The sequence below is a fragment of the Petaurus breviceps genome, unplaced genomic scaffold, assembly GCF_028583685.1.
Source record: "Petaurus breviceps papuanus isolate PSGF00001 unplaced genomic scaffold, PetGlider_PUasm1.0 37, whole genome shotgun sequence".
NCBI classification, from domain to species: Eukaryota; Metazoa; Chordata; class Mammalia; order Diprotodontia; family Petauridae; genus Petaurus; species Petaurus breviceps.
Genome location: NW_027186296.1, coordinates 10,940,972 through 10,956,022, shown reverse-complemented (window position 1 = coordinate 10,956,022; position 15,051 = coordinate 10,940,972). Strand labels below are relative to the sequence as shown.

At 46.9% G+C, this 15,051-nt stretch overlaps 1 protein-coding gene across 2 annotated transcripts; it reads right to left on the bottom strand.

Annotated features, from left to right (window-relative positions):
• Positions 1-2,818: 2,818 nt before the first annotated feature.
• On the bottom strand, positions 2,819-12,773 carry LRP10 (LDL receptor related protein 10). Of its 2 annotated transcripts, XM_069097796.1 has the most exons (7): positions 12,109-12,773; positions 11,598-11,651; positions 9,411-9,546; positions 5,946-6,136; positions 4,765-5,773; positions 4,350-4,479; positions 2,819-3,961 (listed from the first exon to the last, which is right to left on the bottom strand). In XM_069097796.1, the coding sequence occupies exons 1-7, from the start codon at positions 12,137-12,139 to the stop codon at positions 3,386-3,388; spliced, it is 2,127 nt and encodes a 708-aa protein (XP_068953897.1). In that variant the 5' UTR covers positions 12,140-12,773; the 3' UTR covers positions 2,819-3,385. The 2 variants fall into 2 exon arrangements, with proteins under 2 accessions (XP_068953897.1, XP_068953898.1); XM_069097797.1 differs by lacking the exons at positions 11,598-11,651; positions 12,109-12,773 and adding an exon at positions 6,880-6,931 and having other exon boundaries at positions 9,411-9,547.
• Positions 12,774-15,051: the final 2,278 nt, after the last annotated feature.

The following is a 15,051-nucleotide window of genomic DNA, read 5'->3' as shown; positions in this document are numbered from 1 at the left end:
GGAGGATTCTCATAGAGAAGACCACGCCCTCTTCTCATCTTGGAGCTCTGGTGCAAAACTCAGGTAGCCCTTTACTAGTTATGGTTGTTACTCTAGTTAATTCTCTCTCATCTTGGGTAGGACAGGACCATTAACTGAAACTATAGCTAAAACCTATCCTCAACCTCCTGAGAAAGACCTGAAGAAAAGGAAATCACTTTCAGCTCTATGCTGAGTCATATGGGAGCCAGGCTACAGGGAGAGCTTTAGGTGAATCCCCATTCCCCTCCTTGTGGCTTCCTTAGAACTTGCTCTGGTTCCTGCTGATTAAGGAGAGGAGAGAATATTATGCAATTAGCTTTGGGTGGAAAGATGTTCACAGTGTGTAATCAATATCTGTCTCTCTGCCAGAATAGAGACTGGGGCTGGGGCGGGGTAAATCAGGGAAGGGAAAACAAAACTCAGGAGAGAGAAGCAAGTTCTCTCTAGGGCTCCTTCCTCTGTGGAGAATCCTACCATTCTCTCTCTCTACTTACAGTGTCTCTTGCTAGTAGAGTGACACTTCAATGATTTTTTTTTCTATTTAGGCCTTAACCTCATGAAATCTAGTTCCAACACTAATTACCGTGTTTCCCCGATAATAAGACCTATCCCAAAAATAAGCCCTCCCCTTACTGTGTAAGATTCCTCTAAAATAAGCCCTCCCCAGAAAATAAGCCCTATTGAGATTGCTACTGTAGTGAAGGTGATCTCCTGCACTACACGCTACATTACGGTACCCTCTGAATGCACTGTCCCCCCTCCCCCCCCCAAACGCACGCACGCATGCCGCGCTCCGAGCTGCATCTAATCAGAGCTGTGTTATTTTAGAATTAAAAAAAATTTTTTTGTTCACATTTACCTGTTTATTAAAATTGCTGTCAATGTTCATTAAAATAAGCCCTCCCCTGAAAATAAGCCCTCTGGTGTTTTTCTGTCCAAAAAATTAATAAGACAGTGTCTTATTATCGGGGAAACACGGTAGTTATGATGTTGGACTAATCACTTGCATTCTTTTGGATCTCAGTTTGCTCATCTCCAAGTCTGGAGTCTCTCTGATCCTTTCCAGCTCTGGCATTCCCAATCACCCCACCTACCCTCTCAAACCCAGCACGTCCACATCAGTGATCTTCGGATGCTCTGAGCTCTAAAATGCTTCATCAGCCTTGATCATCTCATCTTTGTTTAGTTAATTCTATTCCTTTTTGGGATAGCCTGTCTCTTTGGTCATTCTTTGCCCTCAGACCATGACTCTACCTGGACTAACCTTCTCTTACCAACATCTTTTAAAGCATGGCATGGGGACACCTCTCCCAGGAAGACTTCCCAAACTAGACCAAAATGACATCAGCATTTCCCACATTTATCTCACTATTTCTCCACTAGAGATGACTATAGGTTCTGAGGGAGTTATATCAGCAGAGCTCAAGTTCCTTGCAGGAATTACCAAGCTGCTGGGGCGGCGAGGTGGTGCAGTGAGTAAGGGAGCCGGTCCTGGCATTGGGAGACCCAGGTTCGGTTCCGGCCTCAGATACTTGGCACCCACACAGAAATAACTGGCAGTGTAACCTTGAGCAAGTTACTTAACCCCAATTGCTTAAAAAAAAGGAATTACCAAGCAGGAACCTCCTAGCATAGGCTTTGAGGGAATGTCTACAGAGATAAGACATCCCAACAGAGAAAGGGGAAAAGTATCAGGATAAAGGTGGGATGGTGGGGAAATGAATGAATGATGAAATAGAACTTTTAAGTTTGGGTCTGACAGTGGATTACCTCTATGTCTCAAATATCAGTCCTACCTAAATGTGAAAGTTGGATCCAGTAATTATTATTATTATTATTATCTTAGTAACAGGAATGCATGAAATCATATACCAAGTCACAGTGGTGACCTGGCTTCAACAGAGGAAACAGCATTGAGGAAATCATGGATCTTTTAAAGCAGGTATTCTTCACCTGGGGTCCATAAATATTTTTTTCTTCTTAAAATATTCTGATGGCTGCATTTTAATATAATTGATTTATTTTGTAATCCTAGTTTGTTAATTTAACAAGTTTATTTTGAGAAAAGGTCCATAGGCTTTACCAGACTGCCAAAGGGGTCATGGCACCAAAAACATTAAGAATCACTGTTGTACATGATTGTACATGTATAATCTATATCAGATTGTTGTCTTAGGGAGGTGGGAGGGAAGGGAAGAAGAGAGAAAAATTTGGAACTCAAAATTTTACAAAAATGAATGTTTAAAATTATTTTTCAACTGTTGTAAGTATTTAGTAATCTTAATGCTCAATACCATATTCTTTGAGCTAGTTTCACAGGGGAAATTTCATCTGTCTTGTCTAAAAAAAGAGAGTTCTCAGAGGTCATGAATTATGTCTTCACTGTGTCTACATTCTTGGCTCCATAATATCTTGTCCTGTGAGTCATACATACCTTTTGATAACTTAAATGGATATTGGAAGACCAAAGGAGTAAGGACTCTCTGTGGGGTCCCCTGGGCTGTAAAGGGACTGGGTTGTGTAATGCTGCCCAGTAGGCTGGGTATCGAGAACTGCAGCTCTGCTTGGGGTAGCTCTGAGAGTATCTGTATAATCTGGCATAGGTCAGGGGAAAGACCACAGGTTCACAGGACTGGACACATCCCTTTAGCTTCAGTCTTCTCTCTGGCTAGATTCTTCTCTCCCTCTACACAGGCTAACAGGAAGATGGGTCAGAGAGGGTGTAACAACTCTCTGGGCTTGGCCCTAGAAGAAGTAGCTAAGGGTGGAAGACAGGACACAATTATTCTGCAAAAACTTGTTTTTAGCTATTTTATTTATCATTTTCACTTCTTGGTGAACAAGAACCAGTGCAGGTCCCCTAGACAGTAGAGCTCCAAATTCTATCCGAACCCTTTCCCTTGGGGGCTAGGGACATTTGCAGATTGGCTGTCCCCCTGCTCCAAGTATTCTGATTAGGGTAGGAAGGAATTAGCAAGGGAGGAGTGTCCTGCCACCTGACCCTTTAAGAGCTCACACATTTAACTTATTTTTGAATAGCCACAAACTCTGGGGGTAGGCTAGGGAGCATTACCATCTTTGGCCTTTAGGTAAGAACTCTGTGTAGGCCCCTTATTCAGGATATAGTAGGCACTGCCTGATAGTGACAGGGTGAGGGAACAGGGTCAAGGGTCCCACTAGTCCTAGGACACTCAACTTTACAGTAGCTACAACAAGGCTATGGGCAAGATGTGAGAAGTAGATTTATCATTTGGCATCTCTTCAGGCCTGGTATAGGGATGATCTCCCCAGGCATTCAACATCAATAAGGCTGCACAGACCTTCCCCTGGGCTGCCTTGGCAAAAGGGCAATTGCCATGGAGACTTAGGTCAGCAGTGGCTCATCCTCCTCACCTACCCATGGCCCAGGCTCTGCCAGAGGCAGCAGCAACACATCATCCTCATCCTCTTGGGATGGGGGCACTGTTCGAGGGTCTGGTGAGACCTGGGGGGGTGTAGGGGACCGAAGGTTGGGCATGAAGCGACCACGGAGAGCCTGCACCACCCCAGACAACAGGGATGGTGGGGCTGGAGGTGGGGTGGTTGTAGGGGGTGGGTCTTCAGGAGGTACACAGGGGGAGCTGGTAGAAGAAAGGGGCACCTTGACAGGCAACGGAGGAGCCTCCTCTGGATCTCGCCCACCCATTGCTCCTTCTAAAGGGGTGCCCTGACTGCCCTCTGGGGAATCAGAGGTAGATGGGGCAGATGCAGCCTGTAGGTTGGAGTCTGGGGCCCTGGAAGGGGGATTTGTACGGGGAAGCAAGCCCCAACGCCGGAGACGGCGAACCAATCGTCGTGTGGATCTGCCTCGTTGGCGGCGGCGGGAGCCCGATGAGCCCCCTGAAGATACATCCTGGCGCAGGATCTGGAGCAGAGATCGAAGGTTTCCCAGCACTGAGTTCTGTAATTCAAGAGATAAAGAAGAATCAGAGTGGAGAAAGACAAAGAGCAGAATTACTTTCTGTCCTATCTGGAGTAGGACAGACAGAGTAGCGAGATGAGCCTATTAAGGGACTATGTAGTTAGCAGGAAAAATGCATTGTGGAGCTTTGGCTTGGTCAAGATGCCTTAATCAGGTTTTGTAAATCAGTACGAAGTAAGCTTAGAGATCATCCATTTTAATCTTCTCATTTCACAGATAGGGAGACTGAAACACCAAGAGGTGATTTGCCCAAGTCCTTACAGGTAGTAATAGAAATCGGCTTCTAATTTAGTTTTAAGATTCTAAATCCAAAGTTCTTTCTGCCATACAGGGGTGTCATGAACAGGCAAGACTTAGAGTAACTTACATCATTGGGGTTCTCAGTTGGAAAGTCATCTACAGGTGGGATGGCACCTTGAGCGATAAGCTGGCCATAGGATGGGGGTGCTTGCTGCTGTACAATCTCAGCCTCCACTCTTGAAAGGGGGGCAAAGATGCTGTGGGAAAGAACAAGATTTGTGGTCCAATCCCCCAATTACTCTACTAAGCCAGGACCCTACATCTGGCTCCTTCTAGAACAGCATGATAAAAGGACTTCATAACTATGGCCACGATCTTTCCAAATAGGGATCTCTGGGATCCTATTTTGTTCCCCAAACTGGTCAACCCTCCTTTGTCCTGTGTCCTTTCTTACCCCTGGAACCTCTTCACTTCCCCCTCCCCTGAACAAGCAGCCCTCCCCACCCCTTTGACCACAGTGCATCCTGTGCTGACCCCCTGACCTGTATTCCTGTGTGCGGATGGCATAGAGTTTGCAGGTACAGCCCAGGGCAATGACAAGCAGAAGGCCGCAGATCAAGCTTCCTATCACAGCGGCTGTGATGACTTTTCGGGGCAGAGCGTAGGCACAATCCCATTCATCACTGCCATCAGAGCAATCAGGCTGCCCATCACATACCCAGGTTTCATACACACACCGATCATCCCTGCACCGGAAGTTGCCCGGCTGGCAGTGCCGGCACTGCTGTTCATCTGCCCCGTTCACACAGAATGTCTGGTAGTTGCAGCGATCAGCAGCTGGGTAGCAGGCTGTGGCACCAGGGGTTCCAGGAGCCCCACAGGGATAGCGCCCTGGTAGGCATCCAGGGCAGTCCTTTTCATCCGTGCCATCTGCACAGTCCCAGATCCCATCACACCGTTGGGCTTCACTATAGCAGCCCTCCCCTGGGCCCTCCCCAGGACCCTCTCCAGAGCCAGCACCACAAGGCCGGTCCCAGGGCAGGCAGTATCCTTTCACATGATAGGTGGCATTGAATCCACCAGTACTCCAGGGCCCCAAGTGGTAGGTCACAGTGGCCTTGCCTGAGAGCGTCTCCACCATGATTGCTTTGCCATTGCTGAAATAGTTGAGGTTTCGGAGCAGGCGAGCAGGGTCTGGAGGCCCAGGGCCATCGTACACTTGTACTGAATCCCACTTGCCCAGCTCTAGAGCGGTGAAGCGAACAATCAGCCGTCGCCCATCATGGGGATTCAGTAACCAGAGGCAGGAGTGAGGGGTGGGGTATAGTACAGAGTGGGGGTAGCCCGGAGAAGAAAAGACACCGTAGAAATCTTCCAACGTACGGTTGCAGGTGGGGGCAGGCACAGCGGTCAAGCTATGGAAAGGACTTGGGCTACACCCAGTCTCATCAGATTGATCCCCACAGTCATCTACCCCATCACAGCGCTGAGCCCTTGGCACGCATCTGTGATTCAGGCATCGGAACTCTTCCCGGAGACAGGTGAACCGATCTGTGAATAGGGCCAGAGACAGTGAGGTAGGGGCTCTTTCTGGATAAGCCCACTGTCCATCAACTGACCTGCCCCCCTCCAGTCCTACAATGATCTACCACAATTCCCACCCTTGGGGCCTATGAAATCTTCCTTTTTCTTTTTTTTATGGGGTTGCCCATATCTACCCCACCTTGCATATAGGAAAGCAGAAAGCCTTGTCCCAGCGGCCGGCCATTCCCAGTATAGCTGTAGGTGATGGTGACATTGCCCCCAGAGAACCGGAGTGGGCTGGAAGGAGCTTCACACAGGGAAATAAGTGGCTGGAAAGGGGACTGCAGCATCAGATACTCCGAACCACATGCCAGATGCAACTTCTGGAATCTAAAAGAATTAGAAGTCATACTAAGAGTCCATTTCCCCCACCCTACCCCCATCAGCAAGCTACCTTGGACAGTGAGGCAGAAATAAGAGTAGAATACAGGACTTTTAGAGTTACATTTGGTGACTGGTAGTTCACAGAGTACTTTACCAAGTGCATCTCATTTGGTCCTCACAACAACCTCAAAAGGTAGTTAGTATCAGTGCAGTCAGCTACGCTTTACAGATGGGAGCAAGAATGACTGAAGAGCTTTAAGTGACTTGCTTCAGGTCACACATCTAATGGGCAGCAGAGCTACCTTCTGGCTCTAGGTCTGCTGCTTTTGCCACTGGTTCCCATCCTCAACTTCCCTGGCTGGGGAATGAACCTTTAGGGGTAAATGGAACCACTCTACTCTTCTCTTGGCCCTTTCTCTTGGCCTCTCTCATAAGATCAGAGAAGATGGAATTACTTCTCTCCCTTAAGAAATCTTAGGTGAGGGGGCGGCTAGGTGGCGCAGTGAATAAAGCACCAGCCCTGGAGTCAGGAGGACCTGGGTTCGGACCTGGCCTCAGACACTTAACACAAAAAAAACTAGCCGTGTGACCTTGGGCATGTCACTTAACCCCAATTGCTCTCCAAAAAAACAAAAAAAGAAATCTTAGATGGAATCATGCTTCAGAGGACTCATGATGAAACATGTCACCTATGTCTTGGCAAAAAAAGATGGTAAATAAGAGGGACAGAATGAGTCACATTTTCATACCTGGCCAATCTGTTTATTTGTTTTGCTCTACTGTATTTCTTTGTCACCAGGACTGGGAGAAAGAGAAGTGAAAGTAATGTTAAAAATAAAAAATGGAATTAAAGAGCATCAATAAAACTTTTTTTTTTTTTTGGAGAGGGAAAGGCAAGGCAATTGAGGGTAAGTGACGTACGTGTCCAAGGTCACACAGCTAGTAAATGTGTCAAGTGTCTGAGGTCAGATTTGAACTTAAGGTCGTCCTGACTCCAGGGACAGTACTGTATTCACTGTGCCACCTAGCTGCCCCCAATAAAACTTTTTTAAAGCCTTGTACAGCGGGGGATACCGACTGGCTGGTTACAGATCTACTTTCTTTATTCCAGGATCCCAAGTACAGCAAACAGTTATTTATCTAGAACAACTAGAATTTTTTGTAGTCTCATACAAGGGTAACCAATGGGCATTATAACCCTTAGGCCAAAGGAAATTTTGGACAACCTTCTGGATTATTTCACACAGATATAATTCTTTTCAATTCAATCCCCCCAAAATGGATTAAGTGCCTATTATGTACAAGGTACTGTCTCAGGTACTGGAGAGGCATGAATGAAAAATTACATGATCCCTGCCCTCAAGGAGTTTGCACTCTAGTAGTAATATGATCCATCCATAAGTAGACATAATATGAAACAAAGTATCAAAAGGGCAAAGGAAGGATCTGTGCTATTGTATCTTCTTCAAATAGTGGTAATAGTTAACATTCCCATAGTTTATTCAAGGCTTTTCTCACAATATCCCTATGATAGTATGGAATGTTCCACTTTAGAGATGTGGCACCAGAAGGTCAGGGGGGTAAAGTATCCATACTCACACAGCTAGGAAACATCTAAGCATGGCCCTGATGACATATCAGTTTACCCAGGTTAGCCAATTAACCAGAACACCTCATTCTCTTGATTATGTCTGTTAAGCAGAGCCAAAACTAAGTGTATGCAAACTAGGTGAGATATGATGTCAAGGGGGCATGATGAGAGAAACTTTATAATATTACTTTATTATAAATAAAAATTATTTCCTTTTTCTCTCGAATTTTTATTGATGCATCCTTTGTTTTCACATCATGGTCTATTTCAAATATATTCCGCCTGGCCTTTTCTACCCATTTAAAAAACGAATAAAAAAGAAAGAGAAAAAAAATCATTTTTTCAAAACTAACCAATGCATTAGCTAAGAGTGACATTAGTCAGGGTTCAATACCTCTAATTTTCCACCTCTGCAATAAATAGAAAAGAAATGCACATATTTTTAATGCCAGAAAATTGTGCTTTCAATTACAGAGAGGTATTTATTTTGTGATAAGCCTAAGGATATGTATTACAGCAAAAGTTTAGGGCCTACAGTAAACAGTAAATACAAAGGGGGAAACCATTTTCAAATGGGGGGGGGGTCCTGGAGTGTCCTGGTATAATATTCACATTTTGTCTAGAGCTCGCTTGTTGAATGCAGTATATTTGACCCATCTTCCACAGGAATATCTTCCCTCCTCTTGTCTAGAATACCCCATGCCCCTTCTCTGGGTCCCCAATTACCAGAAATACCCAAGCTTCCAGTTCAACTAAAACAAAAAAACTGGACAGACTTCCATTGTCTGTTATTCAGAACACTAATATTGCTATATCCTTATTTTCACTATCCTCCCTAACCACTTCCTCCTTCTCCCTATTAACCTTCTCCTATGCCAGGTCCTGCTATGTCTAGTAGGCCTGGAAAAATACTAGTTGATCTCAGACAGAGAAATGATGGACTCAAGATGCAGAATGAGATTTTTGAATCTGATTAGTTTGGAGATTTGTTCTGCTGGACTATACATATTTGTTACAAGATGCTTATTTTCCTTTCTTTCTTTTTTCTCTAATGGTGGGGTGGTAAAGGGAGAGGGGGGAAAGTAAGAGGGAGAGAAAATAAATGCTGGTTAATTTTTTTTAAATGTAAAGAACTGGGCAGCTAGGTGGTACAGTGAATGGAGCACAGGCCCTGGAGTCAGGAGGACCTGAGTTCAAATACGGCCTCAGACACTTAACACAAAAACTAGCCATGTGACCTTGGGCAAGTCAGTTAACCCCAAATGCCCTCCAAATAGCCAAAAAAAAGTAAAGAACTGCTTATTGGACTCTCTTGAAACAGCCCTGAGATAAGAGTCTATCCATTGCTGCTACCACAAAAACTAATGGTACCCAGGACAGGAGAGGATAGGAAGCAGAGAAAATTAAGGAATGTAACTGGGGGTAAAGAGAGGGATCCCAAAAGGTTTGAGGATAGGGTTGGGCATGTGACTAGCATTGCAAGCAGTCATTTGCCTAATACCAACCCTGTCCAGACCCTGAAATGGACTGGCCTTCAAGGTATGAGAAGTCAGACCAACATCAAATAATCTCACTGGTGCCACTGGGCACATGGGTAGAGAAGCTACGATAAGGTCCAACCTCCCAACCCCCACTCCCCAAGATGATTTCTCATTGGCTATTTCCATAAAAATCCAGCTCAGTTCTTACCTGATGGTCACTGTCTGCTCCTTGTTGCTCACGATGACCCAGATGCAAGTGATTGGAAGGAGGCGGCTTTCCCGGCCTTGGGGCCATTGCAGGATTCCCTGGACACCAGTAAGCACAGCAGGACGGTCCCTGCAGGCTGCAAGGAGGAAGGTGTGGGGACTGAGCCCCTGGGAACTCTCCTCTCCTTGCCCTCCAACTGAGCCTAGAATCTTTGGGAGCCTACATTCCCTCTTGATCTGGACTCCTTAAGTAGAGCTGCTAGGCTGAGACCAGACACAGGAAGGTAATTCAGAGTCCCATACCCAAGTTGACAAGTCCTCCTTCTCCTCCCACCTATTCCTTCTCATCAGTCACCCCAAATAACATTATGATCCATAAATATTTCCGGAACACCTCCTTGGCACAAGGCCCGGAGCTACCTGGTGGGGGTTACAAAGATGAATAATCCTCATCATAATGACAAGGAGGCCTCTTCCTCTGACACATCCTGTCTGGGTGGCCATGACAGATCATCTAACCTCTCAGTGCCCCAGGCAACCTCTAAAACTAAATATAGAAGAGCAGATGCTGATTTGCATTAATAGTTTCCTATTCCAATGAAATAAAAGGTCTGAGATGAGAGACAGTGTATTGGAGGCTAGACTTAGAGTCAGGAAGACCAGGGGTCAAGTCCTGCCTCAGACAAGTACTAGCTGTGTGACCATGGGGAAGCTGCTTAACCTCTCTGGTCCTCAGGCATCTCTTTAGGACTGTAAATTTCAGACTGAGCTGCCAATCTGCATTAATAGAGGAAATAAGCTCATCAAGGTCATTTATACCAATGAAATCACAGGCCTGGAATTCCCTTCTCCTTCCTTCAAGAGCCAATTCACATTTCTACAAATGTTTAGGGCTTACCAAAGTATTTTCCTTACCAAACAAGCAAGAAGTAAGGTGGGGGAGGGAATAAGCATTTACAAATATCTCATTTAATCCTAACAGCAACCCTGGGAAGTAGCTGCTATTGTTATCCCCATCTGACATTTAAGGAAACTGAGGCAAGGAGAGGTTAAGTGATTTACCAGGGTCTCATTTGATCCTTACAACAATCCTGGGAGGTAGATGGTCTTATCCTCATTTTACAGATGAGGAAACAGACAGACAGAGGTTAAATGACCTGCCCACGGTCACATAGCTAGTGAGGCCAAATTTGAACTGAAGTCTTCCTGACTCCAAGCCTAGCACTCTAACTACTGTGCCACCAGCTGTTTCTAAGAGTCATAGTGTAAGAGTCGTTATGCCTATTTGACAGCCTAGGAAACTGAGAAGAGTTAAGTGACTAGTCCCTAGTCACATCCCTAGCAAGAGCGAAAGCCAAGACTTGAACAGCAGTGTCCCGCCTCAGGGGTTCAATGTTCATTCTATCCAAGGCACTCTCACAGACTCTGCCATCATGGACCTTATGGGCTAGTTGGGGAGATAATAATACTAACAAGAGCTTCTTCCACTGGGCTACATGCATACATGAAAAATAAAAGCTACTAGATTTTGAGGGTGTGAATGACAGAGAAGGACGCATAAGAGAAAGCAAGTGTTCGACCTCAGAGCCCCAGCATGGAAGGTGATGACTTTCCAATACATAAAATCAACAGCTGAATTCCATGATTTCTCAGGTCCTTAGTGGGAAGAACTTTAGATCTTAAGTCAGAGGACCTGGGTCCTCTGCCCTCTGCCAATCACATCTGTGTGACCTTAGGCAAGTTCCTGTCCTACATGACACAGAATCTCAGATTTAGAGCTGGAAAGGACGTCAGAAGTCATCTAGTTCAATAACCTTATTTTACAGGTGAGGAGACTGAGAGCTCCAGAAAGGATAAGGGATTCACCTAAGGTTACAAAGGAAAGGATCAGAGGTGGACTATGGACCCAGGTCGTCAGTGCTCTTTCCCCTGTACCCCACTTTGCTACCTCTCTGGGCGTCAAGTTTCTCATCTCTAAAATGGGGAAGTTTGACTAGATGAGCCATAAGGTTCCCTCTGGTTCTAAGTCTTGGGGTTCTAGGGTCAAAGGTAGTAGCTCAGAGAAGGAACAAGGAGTTTCCTTTTGGCTGGGGGTGGGGAAGAATTGCTATCCTCCCTCTCCACCACTAGCTTCACCCCTCCTGAGGACTCCCAGACCCAGAGAGCCTCAAGGATTCCCCTTACTTACCCGGATTTGGAAAGGGGGTCCTGTCCAGGTGGGCCCCGATGCCTCCTGGGAGAACTGGGAGAAAAGCACAGAAGAGCGAGTGAGTCACGCTTGAAAGCTCATTGGGGGACAACCAATCAGAAGAGGAAGAAAGGAAGCTTTCTGATACCTCCGGGCAGCCAGGGGACCCAGGGGGACCCAGGACTGGGGCAGCACCGAAGTGAAAGGCAGCAAAGCAACAGGTGGTTAGAAGTGGGCAGGAAGGGAGGGAAGGCCTGGCCTGGGGGGTTAGGACTGCTCTCTGATCACGAGAAATGGGGTGAAGGGTGGGAGGTGGGGAGAAGGTGGGAGGTGGGGGTAAGAGGCTGAGAAAATTGAAGCACTGGGGAGAAAAGACCATGGCAGAGCTGGGCAAATCTAGCCCCCCAGTCACGGAGGGCTAGGTGAGGACAGAGGGAAGACACTGGAGGGCAGGGGCCAGTGTCTAAAGCCCTGGCTGGGCACTGGAAGGGGCAGGAGCTCAGAGGCTTACCTAGGAGGAGAAGGAAGAAGGCAGGGAACATCCTGGCTCGTCTGAAGGAGTACAGGTCTCCTAGTCTTCGGGGTGGCCCTCAGGGTCTGTCCGGCCCCCCGGGGCAGCCCCCCTGTCCGGGCCCCATCTCCTCCACTGGGTGGCCCTTGCTCTGGATGCCAGGGCTGGGGGCGGGGAGGCGGTGCCTGCAGGAGCAGCAGCAGCAGCAGCAGCCGGGGCGGTGCCTCTGGCCAACTTCAGAGTTGTTTTCCCCGGGAGCTTCCTCCTGGGGCCGGCTCCGGAAGCCGGCAGTCTTGGGGTGGCCGGGGGGGAAGGGGGTGCTCTCCCTGGGGAGGGCACCGCAGGGGCTCCTCTGCTGCTCAGGGGCTGGGCTGGGTGAGAGAAGTGGGCAGGGGGTGCTCCCCTGCTCAGGCCAGCCGGCTCCCTCCCAGGGCTCGCTCAGGGCCACTTCCTCTTGTGGTCAAACTTTGTCTGTCAGTCGGATGGGGCCTTCCCTGCTCTCTCAACTTTGCTGGTCCTGGCTCCCACTTCCAGCTGAGGAAGAAGCGGGGAGGGAGGGAGGGAGCGGGGAGAGGCGACTGCCCCCAACTTTCCCAGCCCTCCTGCGCACTCTCGGTCCCCCCAGCTGTGGGTCCGGGAATGAGGGTGAGGAGAGGAGGGGGGAGTGACGTCAAGTTGGCCCCATCTCCTGCCAATCACCTCTCAGGGCTCCTCCCCTCTGTCCTCATTAACCTCTTCCCTGCTTTGCTTGGCCTTCCCTAACAGCAGGAGCAGAGGGGACCCCCCCCCTCCCAACCACCCCTGAGTCTGGCCCTTTAAACGCTTCCCCATTGGACCTTTAACCCTTCTTTTCGGGGCAGGCTTTAACTTATTCCCTGTTATATATTTAACTCTCAAGTACACCTCCAAACCTTTGCCCCTAGAGTCCTAGGATGCAGGTACTACAATCAGTCAATAAACATTTATTAAGCTCCTACAGTGTTCTGTGTAACTGTGCTAAGCTACAGTAACTGTGCTAAGCGCTAGGCTACAGGAGGCACATATTTATGACGCTAAAAGGGATCTTAAAAGGCAGCCCCTTAATCTTATAGATGAGGGAACAGGCCAAGTGTCTCAGTAGACAGAGTATTCAACCTATACTCCGGAAAACCTCGGTTTGAAACTAGCCTTGCAGCACGGGGAAAGTCCCTTAACCCCTCTCCGCCTCATTTTTACTATCTGTAAAATGGGGATATTAAATAGCACCCATGTCACAGGGGCTGTTGCGGGGATAAAGTGAGGTAGGATAAACAGAGTGCTTTGCAAACCTCAAATCAGGATGTTAATGCTTATTATTAAATAACAGAGCCAGGGTTAGAACCCAGGTCATCTGACTCCCCACTTAGTGTTCTTTCCACAACACCGCGGACCATTTAAGGGAAGAGAATTTAAAGCTTTTAGCGTCTTAATGCTTTTCGATGCATTTAGTGTCTTAGTGCTTCGGAGTATCCTGTGCCAGGAAACCTGGCCTGGAAAGCGCCAGGAAGATATTCCTAGCTCCCTGTTTGAGTCTTTCAGAAGTAATGGCTTCTCGACTTTTAATTTTTTATTTCCCGCCTGCCTTTGTCAACCTTCCCCCCACCCTGCCCCATTGTATCTGCATCTGTGCAGTCAGATGCAGATACCCTCATGTAATTCATTCATTAAACATTTATTAAGCACTATGCTAGTGATGGCTCCGACGGGCTCTGACCTCACAAAATTTACAATCCAGTTCCAGATGAAAGTCACACACACAAATAGTTGGTATAGAAAATATATAATACAAGAGGGAGTGTTGGACTCTGTATGGTTCTCTCTAGTAAGTACCTAATGAAAAATCTTGGACCCTAGAACCTTAATAAATACCTTGAGGGAGGAGGGGTTGCAGTGGAGTGATAGGTAGGCTTTCGACTCAACAGATCTACAGATCTACCCCTTCCCCCAAGTAATGTGAGGTTGTAAGTATTGAGGATGTGAGATTCAGATAATACATGAAAGTTTTATTGGTACTCACCTAATGTCAGGAAATCTACAGGAAGGGGTTGGCTAGGTGGGGAAGTAAATAGAGCACTGGCCCTGAAGTCAGAGAGGACCTGAGTTCAAATTCAGCCTCAGACACTTAACACTTACTAGTCATGTGACCTTGGGCAAGTCACTTAACCCCAACTGCCCTGCCTTCCATCCTCAAAAAAAAAAAAAAAAAAGAAATCTATAGGAAGGCCCCCAAGCATGGCAGGTGGGACCATTATAGAAGATTGATGGGAGACCATAGACAAGAGTTGCACAAGATGAAAAGCCATGGATGGCTTGCAGTCTGTAGGTTTGTAGGAAATACTCAAGTCCATGAGATCACTGATAGAAATACGGATATTTTTGTTTCCATGCAAATATTTTCTTTTGTTTTCCAGAGTTCTCTAGAATTTCTTTAGCTCTTGATAAGGGCAGGACATAAGAAGGCATAGGCCTTCTAACATCTGTTATGTGCCAGGTACAGTGCTAAGTGCTTTTTACAAATATTAAAATATCTGATCCTCAAGACAACCCTGTAAGATAGGTGCTGTCATTATCCCCATTTCACAGTTGAGGAAACTGAGAATAGAGGTTATGTGACTTGCCCAGGGTCACATAGCTAGTAAGTGTCTGAGGTTGCATTTGAACTCAAATCTTCCTGATTCCAGGCCCACCGCTCTATCCTTTTAGCCATGTTTCCTAAAGAGTAGGATGTAAGTTATTTGAAGGCAGGATCTATTCTTTTCTTTCTACCCCCAGTCTCTCTCTCCCTTCTCTCTCTCTCTCTCTCTCTCTCTCTCTCTCTCTCTCTCTCTCTCTCTCTCTCTCTCTCTCTCTCTCTCTCTCTCTCTCTCTCTCTCTCTCTCTCTCTCTCTCTCTCTCTCTCTCTCTCTCTCTCTCTCTCTGTCTCTC

Coding starts and splice junctions, on each gene's coding strand:
- LRP10 (XM_069097796.1), bottom strand. CDS start 12,139: ATGTTCCCTGCCTTCTTCCTTCTCCTCCTAG. Junction 11,652..12,108: donor CTTCTTCCTTCTCCTCCTAG/GTAAGCCTCTGA, acceptor CTTTTCTCCCAG/TTCTCCCAGGAGGCATCGGG. Junction 6,137..9,410: donor GAGCAGACAGTGACCATCAG/GTAAGAACTGAG, acceptor TAATTCTTTTAG/ATTCCAGAAGTTGCATCTGG.